The sequence below is a fragment of the Podarcis melisellensis genome, assembly GCF_964234715.1.
Source record: "Podarcis melisellensis genome assembly, chromosome: 3".
Classification (NCBI taxonomy): Eukaryota; Metazoa; Chordata; class Lepidosauria; order Squamata; family Lacertidae; genus Podarcis; species Podarcis melisellensis.
Window position 1 is genome coordinate 73436880 of NC_138530.1, and position 23109 is coordinate 73459988.

General features: G+C 41.3%; 1 protein-coding gene across 1 annotated transcript in view; it reads left to right on the forward strand.

The window, feature by feature from the left end:
- Positions 1-341: 341 nt before the first annotated feature.
- Positions 342-23109, forward strand: part of LOC309366172 (uncharacterized protein) — a 29447-nt gene continuing 6679 nt past the window's right edge. Inside the window, exons 1-5 of the mRNA XM_081904687.1 lie at positions 342-371; positions 3221-3292; positions 4227-4291; positions 9564-9650; positions 19481-19557. Coding sequence (XP_081760813.1) covers positions 3222-3292; positions 4227-4291; positions 9564-9650; positions 19481-19557 — 300 coding nt within the window. The 5' untranslated portion in view covers positions 342-371; position 3221. The remainder of the gene's footprint in view (positions 372-3220; positions 3293-4226; positions 4292-9563; positions 9651-19480; positions 19558-23109) is intronic.

Sequence of the window (23109 nt, forward strand, 5' to 3'; positions counted from 1 at the left end):
TTAAAGTACACAGCACTGATTGAAAAAAACCCATCATGAATGTTGTTGTTTTAATTGGGGGAAATATCACATGCAAACAGCAAAGTTTCAGATCTCACCATTGCTGTAGGTGAGTGTAACAAGAAGTGGGAGGAATGACCGCTCCCCATATCAAATGGGAGGCGTATTTTGTATGGACGCGTGCAGCACCCCTGATCGTACACGGCTCCTAGCAGTTTTTCCTGGCATCGCCCTCCCCCCCCCCCCCGGCTGGATAACTGCAGGTTTCTGCCCCACCCACACAATAGACGGTGGAACTTAATTGTGGGATCACAGTCGGCTCCAGAGTTTCGTGAGTGGACATCACTGGAATTCATCCTACATCTGGAGAGGTGAGACTGGGGCCCAACCCTCATTAGCCCCCCCCCCATTTTGGCCCCTTGGGGGTGGGGGCAGTGGCAGGGGCCTTTCGGCTACTTCCCGCGATTCTGGGGGGCTGGGCAGACCGGGGGGGGGCTCGCCACGTGGGAGCTGGTCTTGGATTGGGGGGGATCTCCACCTGTCCACGCAATGACATACAATGGCTACCTGTCTTTAGAGATAAGGAGCAAATTGAATCAGTTGTCTGGATTTTCACAATGACATGAAAGGACATACTAAGCTCATACCAAGAACTAACTTAGTTGGTCTTTAAGGTGCTACTGGAAGGATTTTTTTTTTGTTATGAAAGGACATGGTCATGGCTGTCAGTAAGAAGGAAGGGAAGGGAAAGGATGAAAGGAAAAGAAAGGGAAAGGGGAAATACAAGACACAGAGAGTGCTCCTGTGATGGATAGATGTTGGATCATCCTCCTGGAGACCCTGCAGTCAATCATGGCAAGGTGGAGAAACAACCAACCAGGAGGAAATGGGGAGTAAAAAGGTAGAATGTGAGAATTCAACTGCCAGATAGAACTTGGCTTAGGATGTAGCTGGGTGCTTAGGGGTTTATCAGGCAGGACAAACTCATTTAATTTCTTTAGGACAGTAGTTCTCAAACATTTTTCCTCTAGCCACACTTTCAGAATGAAGATTGGATCACATCACACCAAATTTTAATCAATAAGTGGGATCATCTTTAAGGATGGTCCTGGTTGCGGGCAGGCTCCCAGCCGGTTCCTCACCCTCCTGGCGTGAGCGGAGTAATGCCGTCATGCCAGGGTGGCACCACGATCACCCCGGCTTCTCGGCCAGTCACTTTTGTGTGGGGTGATCGTGGGGGGATATAAAAGTGGCAGCATGACACGTGACAGGCACCTACTTCAAACTTGCAAAACATGCTTGTTTAAAGTATTGTTTTATTAATGGCTGGAGAGGCAGGAGGACAATGTTCTTTTAAAGGGGGGGGGGCGGATCCTGTGTCCCTGTATACAGCCTTTAAATTATGGGCATGTTGGTTCATGGTCAATCTTTGTGCTGCATTAACTGTTGAATCAGATCAATTTCTGTGAGTCATGGAGTTTCACAGGAATGTCTTTCCGCTCTTCCTCTGCTATGCATCTTCTAGGAAACAGCAATATAAAGCTGTCAATGCCTCTGAAAATATACGTTTCTATTTGCTTTTGGTGGACTTGAGATTGCTCCGCAGCCATCCTTGTTTGCTCTTTTGTTCACAAGCACTAATATGCCCAGAATAAAACAAAAGACCAGGTAAAAATGTCTGGTCAGTACCTTGAAAATAATAAATAGTACTTCAGCCGATTTTCACCTGTTATAAGACTACTGTTTAGCTAAACAAAGCTGAGGGGAAATGTGACTAGAAGAGAATAACTATTTTCCCAATTGAGCTAAGATCCCATGTAACATATGGACCAACTGAGTTAGAAATGTCTAAGAGTACTCATTTCTCTGTATTTCCATTAAAAATGCCTCCTAAGGAAGAATCTCCCAATTATCTATAGGGCACAAACATAGAAAAATATAGGTGGAAAGTCAAAGATTTATAATTATTATAATTTTCGATTTAATGCTGGAGTGAGGCACCCCAGATACAGAGGGCTGGATATAGCCCAGAGCTAGATTTCATACTGCTTTTTCAGTCTCCATCTGACCACCTGCCTTTCAGCAAGGAGGGGAAAGGGCTTTGATGTTGTACAGGTTGTTCAAACGGAAGCTTTTTTTCTCCCTAGAAGTTCTATCACAAGCAGATTAAAGCAGTGGGCAAATTTCTCCGCAGACTTGTGTTCCTCACAAATATACCAAAAGTAATTTATGCATTCTGCCACTGATAAATGCAATTGCATTTTAAAATTTATGACTTTAAATATTTGTAAGTTGGGACTTGCAGTTCATCTGTGCGTTGGCCTTATTTCCATTCTTCTGCAAGGATTACCAAGATCTTTTTATCTCCCCCCTCCCAAACAGGATATCTATCTATATCTATATCTATCTATCTATCATCTATCTATCTATCTATCTATCTATCTATCTATCTATCTATCTATCTATCTATCTATCTATCTATCTATCTATCATCTACCATCATCTAATCTATCATCTATCTATCTATCTATCTATCTATCATCTATCTATCTATCTATCTATCTATCTATCTATCTATCTATCATCTATCATCTATCTATCATCATCTATCTATCTATCATCTATCTATCTATCATCTATCATCTATCTATCTATCTATCTATCTATCTATCTATCTATCATCTATCTATCTATCTATCTATCTATCTATCTATCTATCTACCTACCTACCTACCTACCTACCATCTATCTATCATCTGGAGTTATGAAGAACTAAATATATGCCTTGGTTTCCATGGGGAAGAGCTACCGTATGTTAGGGTTGCCATACACCCAGAATTTCCCTGACATATTTGGAATACTGTAGTCGGTGTTGGTGCCTGGGTACATGGAGCTGGACCTCGCTGGGCTTCTTGTACCAGCTGGAAAATACCAGGCAGTTGCATTCTTCCCCACAAGCTACCCTCGGGATGATTCATAGCTCTTCTTTCCCAATGCGCTTCTGCGACATATATCTGAAGACATATGCACACAACACGTTAGCAGAGTCCAAGCAGAAGCTAGGCATTGGAGGTGTGGGTTTCTAAGCTACTTTATTATGTACAAAACAGAACAAAAGAAAACATGGCTCCTCTCTCCTTCATCTCCGAGAGAGCAGAAAAACAAAAGTACAACATAACGGAACAGTGTAACTGAACTTCCGTTCTCATGACTCCAACAGTATGGAATGTCAACACAGACATGTGATGAAAACAATCACAACAGTTGGCAGCAGTGTCCAGGCGGAAATCAGGTAAATGTCTGGGAAAATCTGGACATATGGCAGCCCATATCAGCAGTGTCTTTTTGATCCCGAGTTTTGATCCAGTAGAGGAATCCCAATATTAGTGGGGGGAATCTTTTGATGATTCCTCCCCCTTAATGCCACCTCCCATTCTGTTCTAAAGAGTCCCATTGAAGGTTACAAAGGGAGGGGGAAACTGGCAAAGGTCACCTTCCCTCTCTTTCCGCCCAGTGGAAGCATCCCTTAATGAAACTCCGCTCCGGCAATGCTACTGTTGTTTGAAGCAAAGTGTGAATCCAGTCCCATATCTGCTGCCAGAGCCTGCTCCATGGGTTCCAATTGTGGGGTTCTAAAATATGAGGTTTTGATTGGGGAAGGAAGCTCACAGACTCACTGCCCCAGCACTAAGTCTACCTGGTGATACTCTGAGTTTTTCCACAATGCCCACCGCCACTTCCTCACTGAGTATCATAACCCATTTTCGGTTGTTACCCATTACCATGTTCACAAAGTTGCCACCATTTTAAATCTATAGTGGATGTCTTTGTTTAGCAAGGACACCAAGCCTTTGACCATTCCAAAGCTGTTTTCACTTTCGTCCATTAGCTTTGCAAACTCTGCTGCTCAGACCTTTTATCCTTTTCAAGTTCCTAGTCCTTGGTGAATAGACACTATTTGATACAATTGAGATATCCTCTATATAAAACGGTCCAACAGGGCTGATCACGACAGTGCAGCATCAGTGATCCCTAATACCCCCAAAGCAGAAAGGGTGCATAAAAGGATAACCACGGTTGTCAACTTGTCTCATAAAAGAAAGTGTGAACAACATGAGCATTAAATAATCATTTCTGACAGTCCAAGGCATTTTGTTTAAGACAAAGAATTCATCTTTAAAGTTTATAACACTATTTCCCCATACTTCCTCTCCCTGCCATAACAGGGCTAAACATGCCATCAATCAGAAAACCAACACAGCAAGACCTTGGGAGAAATCACTCTATAGAGGTGACCAATGATTTGACAGATTCATTAACATTAGCACCTGCTGTCACTGTGAGGATCACATTTTTTTAAATAGATACAATTTAACGAGGATGTAATTGCTACAATCAGATTATTCTTTATGTGTCCAATATATGGATCATTACATAATGATAATTTTATGGATAATAATAATTTTGCCTCAGATGTTGCTTTTATTCTTGTTGGTACAGTATTTAATATTGTTTTACTAGTCATGTGTACTTCAAAAACATCTGCAGTACAGATGAATGAATATGCCAATTTTGGTTTCTTGTTTTTCTCATCTTAAGTTCAATTCTCCACAACTGTTTGAGATGCAACTTTGTCTATTATACACGTTTTTTATATTTTATATTTTTATATTTTCACTAGTATATCCAGTCCATTGAACCCACTATTGGTCTCATCTGCTAAATCTGCCAGGACCTGTCTTCACATGCAGAGGAACTCCCTAACTCACCCAGCATTTGAGACCCATCGGCTACTCTCACCTGGTTTATGGAGGTTTCTGAACATACTGTAGAGGGAAATGAGGGGCAGATCGTGCTTATCAACCTGGGAAGGTAGCCCATCTAGGAGAATAAGACTCTGATCCTAAACCTCTGCTGCCTTGTGGGATATCTTTGGGGAAAGAAAAGGCTAAGGAGTAAACTCTAAAAAAATCTGGAGTGGAATCCCTAAGACAATCGGATAGTCTAGGACTGATCCCAGTTTTATAGCAAGTATGTTTTTGCTTATCATCCATTATACAAAACATGTCTTATAATACGCGGGTGGTGCTGTGGGTTAAAGCCTCAGCGCCTAGGGCTTGCCGATTGAAAGGTCAGCGGTTCGAATCCCCGCGGCGGGGTGCGCTCCCGCTGCTCGGTCCCAGCGCCTGCCAACCTAGCAGTTCGAAAGCATCCCCGGGTGCAAGTAGATAAATAGGGACCGCTTACCAGCGGGAAGGTAAACGGCGTTTCCGTGTGCGGCTCTGGCTCGCCAGAGCAGCGATGTCACGCTGGCCACGTGACCCGGAAGTGTCTTCGGACAGCGCTGGCCCCTGGCCTCTTAAGTGAGATGGGCGCACAACCCCAGAGTCTGGCAAGACTGGCCCGTACGGGCAGGGGTACCTTTACCTTTGCCTTTATGTTTTTGCTTATCATCCATTATACAAAACATGTCTTATAATACCTGCAGCTCATTGTGGTCTTTAGTATATCATGTATTCTCCCTGTATCCACTCATTTCAAAGCAGAGAAACATATCTGTTGCTTGACACTCACAGATGAGGTTTATTTATCTGTAACCTTCTCAAATCAGCTTTCCAACCCCAGAAGATGTTTGCACTTGTGTGATATTGGAGGATGTATCAGAGGAAAAATATCGCAAAACAAAGCCATAAACCATGGAAGGAAAAACGACAAAGATGTTTCCACACTGTGCAATGATGGTGATGTCCAAGTGTCATTACCTTTGTGTCTGTTCATAGTTTCAAATAAGAGCTTATTATCTGAGCCAAACATGGTTCATAAACATACTGAGGTTTATTTAAAGCATTAAATGCAGAAAAATCCTTCCTCCACCTTCACACTTAAAAATATTGTTTATTCCATCTCCAGGCTGTAATTTTCTAAATGCCCTGGTGTTTATTTTCCCCCTAGTCAACAGCATCATTCAACTGTACTATCAAATAAATATAAGACAAAACCACAAAAACTTCACACAACAGAGTTAAATGTATGAAATGCTAAATTTTGATATGCCAAGGAAATCTTAGTAAGATGTGCTAGCATATCCAAAGTGTAAAGCACATATGAGAAACACAACTATGTACTCGAAAAATAATAACACCTTATACCAAAAATCACAAAAAGGGTGAATTAAGGTTGCAAAGGCAACTGCCAATGTATTAGCCTTTTCAAAAAACTTTCAAGTTGTTGACTTAACAACCTCAGTAACGGTCCTTTAAATGTCATTTTAAAACATGCAATTATCTAGGTTTTCCTAGGAACAGCAAAACCACAAATCTCTTATATATTTTAAATATGCTTTTCAGAGATCCTCTGTGAGAGCTTTAAATTAAAGATATAAATAAGGAACTGGTATTGGAGATATTAATATTGCACAGTTTGAAGTGACTGGATGCATGAAAACTGACTCCCTTTGAAAGGAAGCATTGTCCAGACGGATTAGATATTATTCAAAAACTTTACTTGCAGAACTTTCTTCATAACAGAATTAAAACATCAAATGATACATCTAAACAGTTTCATAAAACATAGGCTTCTCCAAGCATAGGCTTAGCATCATCTTAGAAATAAAATAACTTACAATCAGAGCTTGCAAAATAGTGCTTTTACTCTCTGTCTCTGTCTCTGTCTCTGTCTGTCTCTGTCTCTGTCTCTGTCTCTGTCTCTCTCAGGTTCCATTTTGCCTACGCTCCAGCCCTAAGGATGTATACTCCTGGACAGCCATTTATACCTCCTTACTCTGCAGAGCTTGGGAACAAAGGCAACTCCCTTCAAAATGGTGATTTGAAATTCAATAGCCTCCCATGTGGTCTAAGGTTAAACACTCATGTGTTAGCTAGCAGAAAACAACAATAATTATCAACTCAGTTAAAGCTCAGTGTCCCTTTCTTGGCTTAAATATAGCCCCATGGAAAATCCCCATGTTAAAGCCTTCAGTAATATACATTTAGACATTCACCATTTCAGTGTTAATTAAGCCAATTATACTTAACAACTGGGGTGGGGCAGGGCAGTGAAAAAGAGAAGGATTTAGGAAAGAGGTGGGAAGGGACCTGCCTGCTTGCCTCTCAGCTTCATAGAGGCAAGCTCTTGGCTAACTTGAACTGATGCGGATTGGAAGGATGTGCAGGCAGGCAGGTGACCTCTTCTAGACGGGTGAGGCAGGATAAGAGAGATAGCTCTTTATCATTAATATATAGTTCAGGGAGAGGTAATACATGTCTGGCGACCTGATCTGGCCCCTCTCAAGTAATTTTTTTCTGCTCCCTCTGATGCTGGTGACTGCAAAAGGAAAAACATAAAGCAGGCATAGAGCATACAATTACCTGGGCACAATTCAAAATGTTGGTTATGACCTAGAAAGCCCACATGGCTGAGGTCCAAGCTATCTGAACAAGCCTGCCCAGGTTTTGGTATATTTGGGGGAGGTCGTTCTCTCAGTCCTGCCACCCCCACAAGCATGCTCGGTAAGGTTTAAAGACAGGGTCCTCTCTGTGGCTTTAATCCCTTTCTAGAGAAATTACACTGGCTCCCTCCTTGTTGTCCTTCTGTTCCATCAGGCTTTTGAGAACAGACTGCATTTAATGAAAGGGCTGGTGCCATGCAGTTTATAAACATACAGATGGAATGATAGTTTTAATTCTATCAATGTTGAACTGCTTTTTAAAGACCCCAGCTATGTTTTAGCTGTTCTTATTTTTATCTGGAAAACCACCTTGAGTCCCTGTCAGGGAAAAAGGTGCGGGTATAGATAGATAAATAAATTTGTAGCAGCAGCAACAACAACTGGAGTAGGTAGAAAGGACACTCTGTCCTGCCAAGTGCCCTGAAGAAATGCAAATATCCCCTTTCCCAGTCATTAGATTGATCCCCCACTTCCTCAGTGGATCTACACAGATATGTGGAGAAGGTGGGGGTGTTTGTCCCTGTGGGTTGGCCACACCCACTACTGGCATGTGGTTCCAAGAGAGTTGGCCAACAGTTGACTTTTGAGGCAGAAGTTCTTAGCCGCCCCAGTATAGAACACTTTATTGTTCAATATGGTGATATTTTCCATTAATACAGCACTATCAGAAGTGGTTCAGTGGTGGGGCAAAGCAAACAAAAACATGTGGGAGGAGCACTCCAGTATCATTGCATATTGTTGCTCCTTATCCTTTCCAGGAGATAGTTACCTGACTTACAGTTCAAAAACTGTAAGGTATCATTTTTCAAATTTATCCAAAGGCCAAACTAAGACTCAGTTTGAAGACTGCAACCTAGGTTTTTTTTTAATGAAGTATGTTTGAGCAAGTATATAGTGTAAAAAATGAAGTTACTTCCCTCCCAAGTATGCCTTTTAGCATGAATGATAATACTTAGAGAGGGAAAGATATTTTAGATCTACTTAGTAACAACACACGAAAATAGAAACAAACGCGCATGATACTATTAAACCTGAGTGCAAAAAGCTAAAAAGCCTTGGTTTTTCAGTACATTAAGCAATTAGGATCCCTAATTTAAAAAGGACTATTTTCCTCTCTCATCAATTTAAGCAGATGTAATGCTGCCGCTCTTTCACCTTCCCTTCGGCAAGTACGTGTTAGCAACTGACAATCATCAGACATTCTCTTTGCCTTGAACCTATGGTTGCTTTTGGAAGAGAGATGTTTGCATTTGAAGTATGGGTGGTGTGAGGTTAAATTCTCCCTGTCTAGGCAATGACATCCTACCAATCCAACTTAGTCATGTTAGAATCATAGAATCATAGAATCATAGAGTTGGAAGAGACCACAAGGGCTATCGAGTCCAACCCCCTGCCAAGCATGTTAAAACCTTTTTTTTTTTTTTTGGAATAGATATCAAAGAGGAATAAAAAAATATTTGCTATATATTTCTTATCAGCAGATGCTGATAACATCTTTGAGGCTGCATTTGTTCATAGGAACAGAGAAATTTCACTCCATGAAATTTAAATTAAATTGTCACAGGTCTAGGTGCTATGATTTGAATTAAATTGGGCTGTTTCCTGGGTTGCATGCTACATTAAACACATTAATTTTAAAGCGGTTAAAGCAAATAGATATTCTTGCATGATTTATTTTTTTAAAAAACCAGCATTTTCAGCTCAGTCCTATGGCTGCCTAGTTAACCGAGTTCCATAGCACTCACTCCTAAATATGAATGCATAACACTTCAGTTTGCACTTCAGTTTGAACTCAGAAACAAATTTCATTCATTTCAATGGGACTTTCTTCCAAGTATAAACATGCTTAGCACAATTCGTATGGCATGTTTATGGATTCATTCCCCAAAGAGATGCACAAGATGGTAGTGTTTATGTCCTCAAATAACATCCCAGTTTCTCCTTGCAGTCTGCCCTCAATTACTTCCTCTTGGAAAAGTATTTTTAGAACAGCAGTCAGTTCCAGGCCCTTAATAAAGCACTCCAGACCAAAAATAGATCATCACATGCCTTTGTAATTTTGATCTGTATCCAAATACTGATTGTCACCTGTTTCACTCAAACTGTCACCATGGAGATTGGCACTTGTACATCAAGAGGGCTAAAAGAAAAGCCAGAAAGGAGGTTGCATCCTTGGGAGATGATAATTCTGTGAACTCAGTGGGTAAGAATTTGATGTACCGGTACATTGTATTTACTCCTTTCTCTCCACTTTCCCTTTATGTCCATTATTGATGTGTTGATGAATAATTGCATTTTTAAAAAATATAGCTTATCAATAAGAAGTAAACAAACAAACAAACAAACAAACAAACAAACTCTGTTCAAATGAATGGCTGTATCTGCTTCTCAGAGGCCAACTGATTGTAGATATTAGGGAATATTCAGTCAAAAGTTCTTCTAATTTTTTCCCAAGCCATTGGAAAAATGGCATGGAAGTAAAAATGCCCTGAGCTATGGACACTTTAGAGTTGGGAACTGCAGGTGCTACAATCCTGTTGTGTCCATGCTCTCACCTTCCACTGCCTCAGACTCAACATTTTACGATGCATTTTGCAATTGAGTACACAAAAGGAATAATTTCCAGTGCAGTGACAAATACATTTCATAGCTCAGAACTCTTGTGTCATTGCCAAGTGGAGGGGGGATGTTTCCCTGTTTTTTAACATTTCACACATAACGTCAATCAAAGGTGCTGGGCCACCTGATGGTAAATCCTTAAAGTTCTCCTTGACACCAATTAGTTACTCATTTATTTACTCATTAACAGACTTCAGTCACCTTGTCATGTTCTCAATCAGGATTGATTACTAGGCTCTTTTCCAGCCCTTTGGGAATCCCATAGCTTATGTGTTATGTAAACATCCAAGGGAGCCCAGTCATGGGAGCAGAACTTATTGATGTTTCTAGAAGCAATGTTGGAGAAACCACAGAGCAGAAAACAACTGCTTTGCCCTAGGCAATTGCACAGGAAGCATGATATTATAGAAGCGGCTTAGTTGCTACTCCCCTGCAAGTACAGTATTGTAACACAGGAAGGTACAGGACAGGAGAATCATATGGAAAGAAGTGTGCTATTAGTACATTAATTCCCCATCTATTGCTGCTGAGCTTGTGTTTGGTTGCACATTTGGGGTTAATGGGGGAGTGGATTCTGCTGTGCAGCTGTTGATGAGTAACAGCAGTTAGAATATCAGAAGGTCTTGAAACATGGGGATTGTCCCACTGCCTCCTCATTATGCCCCCATTGACAATAACAGGAAGCTAAGTCTATCTTGTTTCAGAGCTGCCCTGTTACTACCTAGCATCTCAACCAGCCACTAGAACAACGTTTTCAATGCTATGTGGACTACTTAAGAAGGTAGTATTTGAGGGAAGCTGCATGTCATCCATTTCCTGCAGTTGTCTTGGAGCCATCCATAAGTAATGGAATCAAAGCCCAGATCACCTCCAAATTAGTTGGTCCAGTTTTCAATTTGGCCAAATCTGGTGCAGACCCAACAAATTAAATGGTTAGTGGGGTTACACAAATAAAAAAGATTCAATAATGACCGCTCCCCGCTTAAAACGGGGGGCACCCTTTGCGTGGACGCGTGCAGCCCCTAGACCTGGAGCGGCTCCAACAGCATAGGCTAGGCTATGCCATCCCTCAGGTGGGATACCTGGAGGTCTCTGCCTACCTCAGTCAGTTGTCCAATCCCACCTGGGGGAAAGGGTTGCCAAGGAGACCAGGCCAGGTAGGGGAGGGATTACCTGCCCACACAAAGGAGGGAGGATTTTACCTGGGAATTCTCACTTGGCTCCAGAGCTTCTCCCACCCTACCCACCCTCAGTCAATGTCTTATGTTGCAGGTTAATTTTCCTCACATGTTTTGCAAGTTAATTTTCTTCACAGGTATGCGGGCGCTGCTACGTTAAGGTCGCTGTTAAAGGGCCGGAAAGGAATTTCCCTGCATTGGCAGGTTTCGCCTTTCCCGTAGCAAAACGTCACAACTTTGGCAGTATCAGGCCTTGGGCGGAATCCTTTTGTCCATCTTCCTCTTTGCGGCGGCGATACCAGGGTTCCCCGTTAAAGGGGTTTCTGAAGGGAGGCTTTGACCGTACGCCGGAAGGTCGTCATTGCTCTCCCCTGCGGCGGCGGCGTTACGGGGGCGGCTATCTCTGCTTGAACATATGTTCTCCAGAGCCGGCCCATCCCCCACACACACACTGGATAACCCTGATGCTCCCTAGGTCCCCGGCTGGGGACTGGGGAGGGAGAACGCCCAATGCCTGAGCCAAGGTCTACCCACATTTGAAATTTAATAAAGTTGTGGCCAATTTAATCCCATAGCACGTTGTCTTGAGTCGTTATTCCACATGACGGGGGGACCGCGCAGGATCTGGGGACTCCGCCTGTCCACGCAAACGACCAGTTGAAAGGCATGAAGACATTCCAAGAAACCTCATAAACCCCCTAATTGCTCTATTTATTATAAGATACTTTTTCTTTCTCTGAGAAAAATTGGCTATAAATCCTCTAAGTAAATAATCCAGATTCACAGGGGTGACATTTCCCCCACATAATGGTGCACCTTCAAAAAGGTTCTGCACTCCTACGGCAGCAGGGTGGCAAAGTATATATATAGATATTGTGGAGGGTGGACAACCAGACCATTCCTATTGTGAGACTCAAGTGGCTTTAAAAAAAAAGCTGAAAAATTATACAGTGGTACCTCTGGTTACATACTTAATTTGTTCCGGAGGTTCGTTCTTAACCTGAAACTGTTCTTAACCTGAAGCACCACTTTAGCTAATGGGGCCTCCTACTGCTGCCACGCTGCCGTCACACGATTTCTGTTCTCATCCTGAAGCAAAGTTCTTAACCTGAGGTACTATTTCTGGGTCTGTAACCTGAAGTGTATGTAACCCGAGGTACCACTGTAGCACTATTTTCACTACAAACTTTACTTCATGTTAGTATGGAGTAAAGTGTGACTGTGGGTATAGAGCCAGGAGAAGGCAGTTAATGCTCTTAATTAAGGAGGAGATCTTGTGTAAATGGCACTAGTTTCTTCTCCAAGAAGTTTGCTTACTACACCACATACTTTTCAAAAGCAGCAGCCTATGAAAGAAATTGGAGGTTTCTTTCTGCTACAAAGTACAACTGCTCTTTTGCAGCTAGTCATTAGTGGTTAGGCATACAATGAACACATCTGATCTCGTGGCAGTAAATATATGGTGCATAAATGGGGAACTTGCAGAAAGGGTAAATCTGTGCCAACAGTGCAATCAGAATGTTTATGTTTATCACATCACTTTATATAGCACATCGGTCTTCAAACAGTTGAGAATTGGTGAGATGGCGGCTACCATCCAGGCAAAAAGGTAAATACTGCATTGTTACATACCACCTCAATCTTTGAAAGGTGTGAGTTTCCAGATGTCCAGGTGCCTTCTCAGGCTTCATGTTTCCTTTGGAATCGAGGCACAGTGGAGATTGTTGTGTCTTTATGATATATGGTTTCTTTACATATATTTACAAGGCTTGCCCCACAAGTAGTTTTGGATTATCTGTGCTCAGATCTGATCGGGATGGTGGAAGGCTACCGCTGTTACCATTTTCTGTGCCTCTGTTGTTGCCTCCCACAAATTCTTGCTCAATTGAGGCTTGTGTAAATCATAATCATGACAATTTATACCCCCACCATCTGGCTGGGAACCAGAGCCTAAAGCAAGAATGGCTCACTTGCGGTCCTTCAAATGTTCTTGGATGGGATCTTCCCATCACTCCAGACCATTGACCACATTGGCTGGGGCTGGGTCACAGGTTAGCCACCCCTACATAGCATGCGTGTGTGCTTCACAAATGTCTCTAAAACATTTAGAGATGGAAATATTTGCAGGAGTTAGCTCAAGTGATGTGTACCAACCTGAATGGCTTTAAAAGAGGATTACACACATTCGTGGAGGTAGAGACCTAGCAATGGCTACCAGCTACTAGAACAGCAGGAAGGGACAGCTATTGTCTTTGTGTGCCTGCTGGAGGGCTGGAGGGCTCACTGTGTGTCAATGGCCCCAGACAGCCATTCCCCGAAAGTCCCTTCTGAAGTTTTTTCTTAAAATAAAAAAATAAAAGCAGGAGAAAGTGAGAAAGTTCCATAGCCTTACTTCATACCAAAGCTGTATCAGTTACTGCCATGGAAACACTTAATCTAGTAACTCTCACAATAGTGTGGGTGGGGTAGGATAATACAGCTTTCCCTGTAAACTAGCAAATAAAAGGAAACCCTATAATTTAACACATTTTGTCATTAAACCCTGTCTTTAACATCTATAAGTCTATTCTTCTACATGAAGCAACCAATCTGGGGTTTGGTCAAGGAGAATGAACTTCTTAATATATACCACCAGTGTGTTTTTCTTGCCACATAGTTTTCGGAACTTGAGAAAACTTGTGTGATAAATGCATTACTTTAAGTCCTAAGCACAACTATAAAATGTGTTTTCTGTAGTTAGTACTACAGTTTGAAAAAGACACATGGGATAGGCCTAGTATTTGTGAGGGCAGCATCATACCATTTCAGCCTGGACGTGGGAGCAAATATGACTGAATTGGTTCCCCAGAAGAGCAACAACACCAACAAACAAGCCCCTTTATATAAAACTACCACAGGTTATTAGTTTTCATTTATTCAAAGGAGGAGGACAAGGCAGGGTATACAGGGTTAATGGCCAGCAAGACCTCCTTAGTAGAGTTGGGCAAGCACCAAAATGTTCTCTCTCACACACACCCCAAGTTATTTGCTGCCCTTCAGAGTTAAAGTTCTTTTGAGTTGGTTTTCTGGGCTTTCAAAATCAGTGCTTGCAGGGCACATATCAGCTCTGTACATACTATCCCTGAGTTTGTCCATGATAGGGAAGGAAGAGCTCACTTAAGAACACAAGAAGAGCCTGCTGGATCAGGACAGTGGTCCACCCAGTGCAACATCCTGTTTTCACAGTGGCTAATCAGATGCCTGTGGGAAGCTTACAAGCAGGGCCTGAGCTTTAACAGCATTCCCCTCTCCTGAAGTTTCCAGAAACTGGTATTTAGGAAGCTGCCTCCAGGTGTAGGTGCACTGCATAGCTGTCATGGTTAGTATATCTGATAGCCTTATGCTCACCTTGGGAAAGAGAAGTGTGTAGCAAGAAAAGGAAGGGTTCGGCAGTGGTGAGAAATGATATACTGAGCATCTTTTCCCACCAGGAATTATGGGGTCCAATATTGCCAGTGGGCTGCAATGCTCAGAGCACATTTTTCATCAGAAGAGACAGGTTACTGGACATGAACAATACCTTGGGAATCTTTTCCTGCTGGGGATAATGGGTCTTGTAAACAAGCATCTTCATAGTTGGTAAGAAAAAATATTATCAGATATTGTCAGGCTTCGGGGAATCAGATCCCTCCCCTGGTGGCAGCAAAGAAGCAGATAAAGAGAAGAATTATTACCAATTCAGTAATCACAGCGAGAGACAAAGGAATGCGGTCTCTCTCTCGAAATTGTGTTGCTCCAAGTAAAGTCTCTACTATTCTACATCACCCCTACGTCGGCTAATCTGAGCTTTCTGTTCTACTATCCTTCACGCCCACCAAGTCTTGGGGGAAGAGGAGTCAGGAATGCTTTCCAAAGACACCAAGTCTGTCAGCTGTCTCTCCCCCGGTGTTTCTCCTTCCTGCTGTTCCTCTTCCAATATTTCCCAGCTTTCCCCCTCTGCATCCTGAACTATGACCTTCTGCAAACCACTGTTCTAAATCTATGCTGTCCTGTCCTCGGAAAGGTTCAGGAGAAGGCAGCCCCCACCATTCTTCCTCAGTCCAGCCCCTGACAGATATGGGATTACATGTCCTACTTTACAATGGACAGTTTTTAAAGGCCTATTAGGGGACTTTATTTGAAGTCCTATAGCTGAAAAGGTCATATATTTCAAAGTGTTTGCAGTGGGAGTCCCAGTGTAGGTCTGTTTGTTCTCCCAATTGGGCATTAGCATAGAAAAGAAATCCTACCATACTCCTTCCACCCTGGACAGCATGAGGGGCAGGGCTGTGAATGCAGAGGCGGTTCTACCACTGTATTAAGCGTTTCTGCTTCTGAGGCTGATGCTCTGGCAAGGTCAATATTGAAACCATAAGCATTTGATCCACTGGTAGATTCATAACATACAAAGCTGATTTTGGTTCTCATTGATTATAACCATTTTATTGCATCCATGAATGAGATCGGCTAACTTATTTATTTATAGTTTATTAAGCAACAACAACAAAATAATGACAACTTGAACATAAAAAGTGTGTGAAGCACATTAATCAAACTTGGTTCTTGTAAAATTGTGAAGAGGGACAGTAGGATAATTTGAACACTAATATGCATCCTGGCAGTTATTTAGAATCTGTTCCCTTTGGGAAAGAAATATGGTAGTACAGAGTATATTGTTATTAAAATTTGGCCTGGCTTTACATGAAAGGATGGGTTAATAAGTTACAAATCTGGGAAGATGCTTCCGCTGACATTTCCATTTATCTCTCAAAGGCAAAAAGTAAGACAAATTGGATGGCTCATACTTGCTTTTTCTGCATCCATTTGGACTAGCGTGTCAAGATGCTTGCTACTCAGGGGTTTAAAATTGATGTTCATTTTTTTTCACCTGATGTTCCAAATGGATGCAGAGAAAATGGGAATTAAATGATTGCTCATATTTTTAAACCATCATCCTATAATTTCAGCTGTTCTCAAAAAGAGGATATATATCTCAGTCTAAAGCTAAAATTTAACAGTCGAGTGCATGGGAGTGGGGAGCAGGCATCACAAGATGACTTGAATTTAGTATGATTTGAGGTTTTTTTTATTAAAAAGGGGTATTAATTACAAATAAAATTCATAGTAGCATTGTGCATCTACCTCTCTTTCAAATCTCACCTCTCTGGGTATTATTAGTTTGATGGATAATTCTCTTTCCATTTGTTTATGTAGAATTCTTATATCTCACTTTATAGCCCCAAGAGGTTCTCAAGGCAGCTTACAAAAAGTGATCACTATTAAAATAACACTAGTATTATTATTATGTATTATTTAATAAATTTCACCCTTCATCTGAGGATCACAGGGCAGTTTACAATGTAAATATACATAACACAGTAACTAACAAAAACAACACCCCCAGACACAGAGTTTAAAATACTATAGATGGTTTAATTAGCCAAAAGCCTGGGGAAAAAGGAATATAATATCAGACAGAAACCAGGCAGCAAATGCCACCATCCATGTAACTTCTCCAGCCCACAGCCTCAGCTAAATGTGATTTATCAATGTGTTTTGGTTGTACAGTGGTACCTCGGGTTACATACGCTTCAGGTTACATACGCTTCAGGTTACAGACTCCGCTAACCCAGAAATAGTACCTCAGGTTAAGAACTTTGCTTCAGGATGAGAACAGAAATCGTTCTCCAGCGGTGCGGTGACAGCAGGAGGCCCCATTAGCTAAAATGGTGCTTCAGGTTAAGAACAGTTTCAGGTTAACAAATTAAGTACTTAACTCGAGGTACCGGAACAAATTAAGTACTTAACTTGAGGTACCACTGTATTGTTGAGAAACATGCAATTTTATGTTGGTTTCTATTATCAGATTACTCATGGATCTGGAAAATCTGGATTGATTGTGGGAAAGGTACAGACCCCCACTTGGTTGAGGAGGTTGTTTTCTGGATTCCAGCATAAAAACTGAGACAGAATGAGCTTTGAATCCACATATAGCCAGGTTTCTTCAGGCAGCATTTTTGCCTAATAGGTAACAATAACTTGCCACCAAATTATTTGACTTTTAGAGTGAAATCCAATGCCATCAGGACAGATTTCTGCTCACATAATAAGAGTTCTTCTTCTGTTCCTCCTCCTCCTCCTCCTCCTCAGGAACTATAAGTAAGCCACAGCCCACATCTCCCCTGGGTTCTATAGTGATACATGTCTGTGCAGACCTTCCAAGTGTACCTATTTTCCAGGGATGTCCCTGATTTAGAGAAGACACCCCAATTTCTTATTTGATCCTGGAATGTCCCATTTTTTCTTAGGATGTCCCTATTTTCATTGGAGAAATGTTGGCATGTATGGAGTTATCTGACCCCCGAGCTATCTGAAAGCAATCCTGTATAGGGAAGTTTTTTAAATGTTTAATGTTTTATTGTGTTTTGTTTTTTTAATATGTTGGAAGCTGCCCAGAGTGGCTGGGGCAACCCAGTAAGATGTATGGGGTATAAATAGTAAAATTATCGTTATGGAATGGGACGTCCCTGGTTTCATCAGAGAAATGCTGGAGGGTATGAAGCTCATCCTTAGCAGTTTTAAGCATTCAGAGTTCTTGTTGTTATGCTCTGAATTTTGAACGCTGAACACCCACCTCCCCACCCACTTGCTGGCTGTGTTCCAGAAAGCACAAACAGAGTCAAATTAAAAATAGCTGTAGCACCAATATGCAACCCAATCTACTGACAGAATAGCCATCTGTAGATGTGTCTTGTATCAGTGTCCCAACATGCAAGCGCCAAAGCACCTCTCCACAGGTAAGAAATGAGAAATTTTCAGGGCTGTTGAACACCGCACATTTTCACAGTGGATCAAGACAAAACTATTTAGTCCAGGTGCTCCTGTAATTATGTTACATTGGAAAGCTCAATATTGTTCAATGGGCCTCAAACTCTCATGTCTGAGGTACAGAGACAATGGAGCTATCACTAGAATATTGTGCTGCAGTCATGGAATAAAATACAGGTCAAATGTAGGTGTTTATACTTTTTCTTCTTACTATGTTCCTTAGGAAGATCTAGATGCCAAGGTTTGTACTAAGATGTCTCAGTTCCAAAGGAAGATATTGCAAATAACTAAAAGTTAACGATTCACATAGATTATATTGCTATTGTGTGCTATTAGACTTTTAGACAACAAAACAACAAAACAAAACAACAAAACAAGCCAGTGAGATTATCTGTACATAACTATTATTAGAATCATCCTCTGTTTTAAATTTTAAAAAGAGAAATGTTTGGTTAATGTGAATATATAACAACAAAATCTCGAGTTAATATCCCCTAGATGTGCTCAACGAGAAAACAGCCAAATTCTGTATCAGTTCTGTATTGCAGAAGCTATCACCTTTATTTGTTCTGCTTTACACTTCCTTTAACAGCCTATAAAATGTGCATAACAACAAAATAAAAGTCCACACATTTTATTCTTTGAAGACCATTAATGGTTTAACATCTTCCCATATATATAGATATTCTTTGCAAGTGTTCACCTTAGATTTCCTTTACTTGCCCATATAGTTAGCACTAACCTTGGTGGTAACTAAAAATAAAAAAACTGCAAGTTATTTCACATGTTTGATTGCATTTTGTGCAGGGGTAATTGACTTATGAATTGGTGTGGAATTCAACTGAATCAAAAATTGACTGTCAGTTAGGCAACAGGATTTTTGAAAGGCTATGTGTACCATTTAAAACAATAGGAGGTTTCTCTATATTCCCCACCCCACACCTGCTGAAAGCTTCCACATGAAACTACTCTAGGGATGGCTTTACAACTGAAACTGAAACCATTCATAGGATAACGTTAAAAACCTGAGGTACTACTTCTTGGCTAAAGTTGTTGCTGTGTGAGTGACAACTTTACAAATTGGCTTCTGAATTGTCTAGACACCTTGAACTTAATCATGGGTTCATAAAAAAGAAGCAAGAAAGAATATGAGTTAACTGCTTTGGAAAACAGTGTATTGCGATGCTGTGAGCTGCTGCATCCACTTCCACCTTACTTTGTGCCTTGATTCAGAAACTGACCTTGGGGCAAATGTAGGTAAACAAGGAGAAAAGGAGGCCTAGTTAAGGGTGCAGTCAGAGCATCTTTTCTCACCAGGGACTGGGGCAAGGATTACAAAACCTAGAGTTCCCCCCAAGACACTGACATGACAAGCATCGTTTTCATCCAGGAGAAGACCCTCTGAGACAAAGATTCTCCACTAGGATCCTGGGAATCCATGTCATCAGTGTTTGTCCCTGCCACAAGGTACATTTCTGAGCTTTGAGGAATGGGGAGGTGGCAGGAGCAGAAGTGACCTACAGATAACATACAAGAACAAGATGATACATTACATCAGTGTCCTCTGTCAGCCACAAAAGAGCCTTCTCTTCCCAGTCCTAATGGGTGCATTGCTGGTGGTAGTGCTTTAGTTGTGCATCTTCCCTCTGCAGGTATCATGGGTAATGTCACGTGTTCCACAGCCTTCTTGGGATCATACATGAATTGGCAGGCTAAGACAGAGGAGGAGGATGAAGGAGAAGGGGTGTGCATTGTGGGAACTGGGGTTGACTCCAGTTATTATGGAAGGGGGAGTAAGAGCACCAGCTCTCCTCCCTTGCCTCTTTCATAGAGTGTAGAGCCTCACTGGGGTTTGGGAAGGACCTTGACCAGCTTCTGGCAAGGATGAGTAGGAGACAGCAGGGGAGGGCACAGCCTTGTCACTGATGGCCAGGGACCACCTTTGTAGATTGGTACAGACCCACATGACCAAATAAAAATGCAAAGTGAGAGAGTCTCACTAATAAGTTTACCGTGCCTCACCTTTAAAACTTTGACTGGAAGGGCATGGAAATTGTTGGGGCATTTCCATTGCTTCTGTCCAGTTCTGAACTTCTTGCTTGGTTCCTGAATTCTTGACCTCTAATGCTAAGCCTGCTGCTGAGCCTTTACTGTTACTCGGCTAAAGAAAGAGCTTTCTCTTACTCATAAATAATAGCCTATGTTGTCATCCTTTAGGTAAGAAGCATGATAGGTAGCCAGATTACAAACTGCTAGGATGTGTTAATTAGCTTGAAGGTCAGGGAGAAAGTGAGGGGCATTTTATTTTATGTGAAGATTTCTAAACTACTTCACAACAAAAGGTTGACAATGAAGTAAGATGAAATATAAAGTACAAAAGGATAGAAACCCAGTTAGCTTAAGACAATAAAACTAGTGCATACAGTGCGTACAATTATTCCATAAAATGGCCAGATCACACTTCAAGGAAAGTGTGATCTTCCTTACTTAAAAATGTCTTTAATGGACACCTAACTATGAAAATGTTAGGGTCTTCATGAATGTAAGTTGCTAACTAATTCTAGAGGACTGGACCTGCAACACTAAAAGCCCATAAGAGAACATCTGTTTGATGTAATATACATAGTAAAGGTAAAGGGACCCCTGACCATTAGGTCCAGTTGTGACCGACTCTGGGGTTGTGGCACTCATCTCGCTTTATTGGCCAAGGAAGCCAGCGTACAGCTTCCGGGTCATGTGGCCAGCCTGACTAAGCCACTTCTGGCAAACCAGAGCAGTGCACGGAAACACCGTTTACCTTCCTGCCGGAGTGGTACCTATTTATCTACTTGCACTTTGACATGCTTTCGAACTGCTAGGTTGGCAGGAGCAGGGACCGAGCAACAGGAGCTCACCCTGTTGCGGGGATTCGAACCGCCGACCTTCTGATCGGCAAGTCCTAGGCTCTGTGGTTTAACCCACAGCGCCACCCACATCCTTTGTAATATACATATGGAACAGCAAATACCAACAACATTTTATGCTTTGTTTGCTTACATTTTTGCTTTGCACATTTTTCCAGAGCAACATGGAGATTTCTTGAATCAAGAGACTAGAGATACTTAATATGATTGGAACAGTGAGTTTCTTGGACTAAATCACAGTACACCAAGGCATTTTAGTGCTGTTGCTTTGGCTTTTTTAGCTGCCGTTTTTATTCTTGGCTTCTTTTACTGTGGTATATATCCTGGTACCAATTTTGATGAAGCTGGTGGTATATATGTATGAACAGGGATGCACAGCATATTGACATCCGGGGCCATCAGTTTCTATACAGAGCACCCATATGTATAGCTGATGGGTAGCTAATCAAGCAGAGATGCTTTGGATGTTTTGGACTGCAACTCCCACCAGCTTCAGCCAGCATGGTCAATGATAGAGAATGATGGGACTTGTAGTCCTGCCCAACAAATCTAGACAGTGCCATATTGGCTACCTCTGCTTGATCAACTGGATCAGGGACCATGTTTTTATGGCAAAGCTAGCCCTCAAGTGGCACATAAAACACTCATTAATCAGGATTAGAAGTTATTTACATAACATAATTACATGGCTCCAATTTTTTAAATAAAAAAAAATGCGATGAAACTCTCTACTTCAAAAAAGAGATTTAAAATACTTTATTAATGGTTTTATACCAAGCACTGTTAAGGGGGAAATATATTTGATTTTCTTAAGTGTGATATAATGTTATATAATTAGCTTCCAATCACAGACAAGGCCCTATTCATCTGGATTAGATGGCATTAGCATAATAGAATTGCTGCTTAAGAAAAAGAAAATGCCGCAAAACACTCAAGGGAGCCTAAATACACCACACAGATATTAATGTAAAATTATAATTAAATTGAAACGATCATAAATTTGCCATACTATCATCATAACATTTCATTAGCCAACATATATTCATTGTAGTGCATGGGCTCAACAAGTTTACACACCACCCGCTACAACAATGCCTTGTTTTTCCTGTAACTTCAAAATTATCTTAGAGATTGAATATAGGGCGAAAAGTTGTGTATTATCTCCTTCGGTATCATCATTCCTCTTACCCAGACAGATGCAGTATGACATACAGTGGGACCACAACCTACGCAAACTCCACCTATGTGATCACAGCTTTATATGAATTGCCAATAGATAGATAGATAGATAGATAGATAGATAGATAGATAGATAGATAGATAGTGGGTAGGACACCCTGAAAAGTACATTAATTGAACCAATGGTTATCTCCTAGAAGTTACTTAAGGTTTTGTTTAAATTGAGCACCATTGCTTTCCTGTCTATTTCTCCTGAGTTGTTCATTTATTTTCTTACATAAAGAACTGTAAGAACTTGTTCCCACCAGAGGGGATGCGTCTTCATAACATTTTTAATACAATCAAGATTACCGCAGCGTAGTCTCTAATTACACTAATGCTAGTCCTCAGAAGACCTAGTAAATTTACAAAGCAAGCAAGCAAGCAAGCAAAAAGGAACTATTGACCACGATTATAACAGCAGGAATGACAGTTACACAAATGAAACCTTACAAGGTTGGCTCCAGAATGCTGGACTCGAACACCGCTGTCATTTCAAACTTCCAAGAGTGTATTGTTTGGCTTCTACTGACCATTATCACCTTGTGTCTATTTAAATATTGTCTGCATGGGAGATATAAAAATAGTCCACAGAGATCTTTGTGATACTTCAATTTGCAGCTACTCCCATAGCAATAGCTTGCCATTGGAAGACCACAGAAGAGGCTGGCTGCATCTATTTTGGGAAATGGCTCTGTTGCAATGTTTAACACAATAGGGTCACTGTGTAGCACAAGTACTTTGAGACTGTTTGGATGCCCTCCCCAGAATATGATAATTTGGAACAGACAGATGATACGACATCAACTCTCCCATGTTTAATTTTGTAAGGGTGTGATACAAAATGGAAGCTAAAGTTATGGTTGCTTGAGGATACAAGTAAACACTTCAGCAAGTT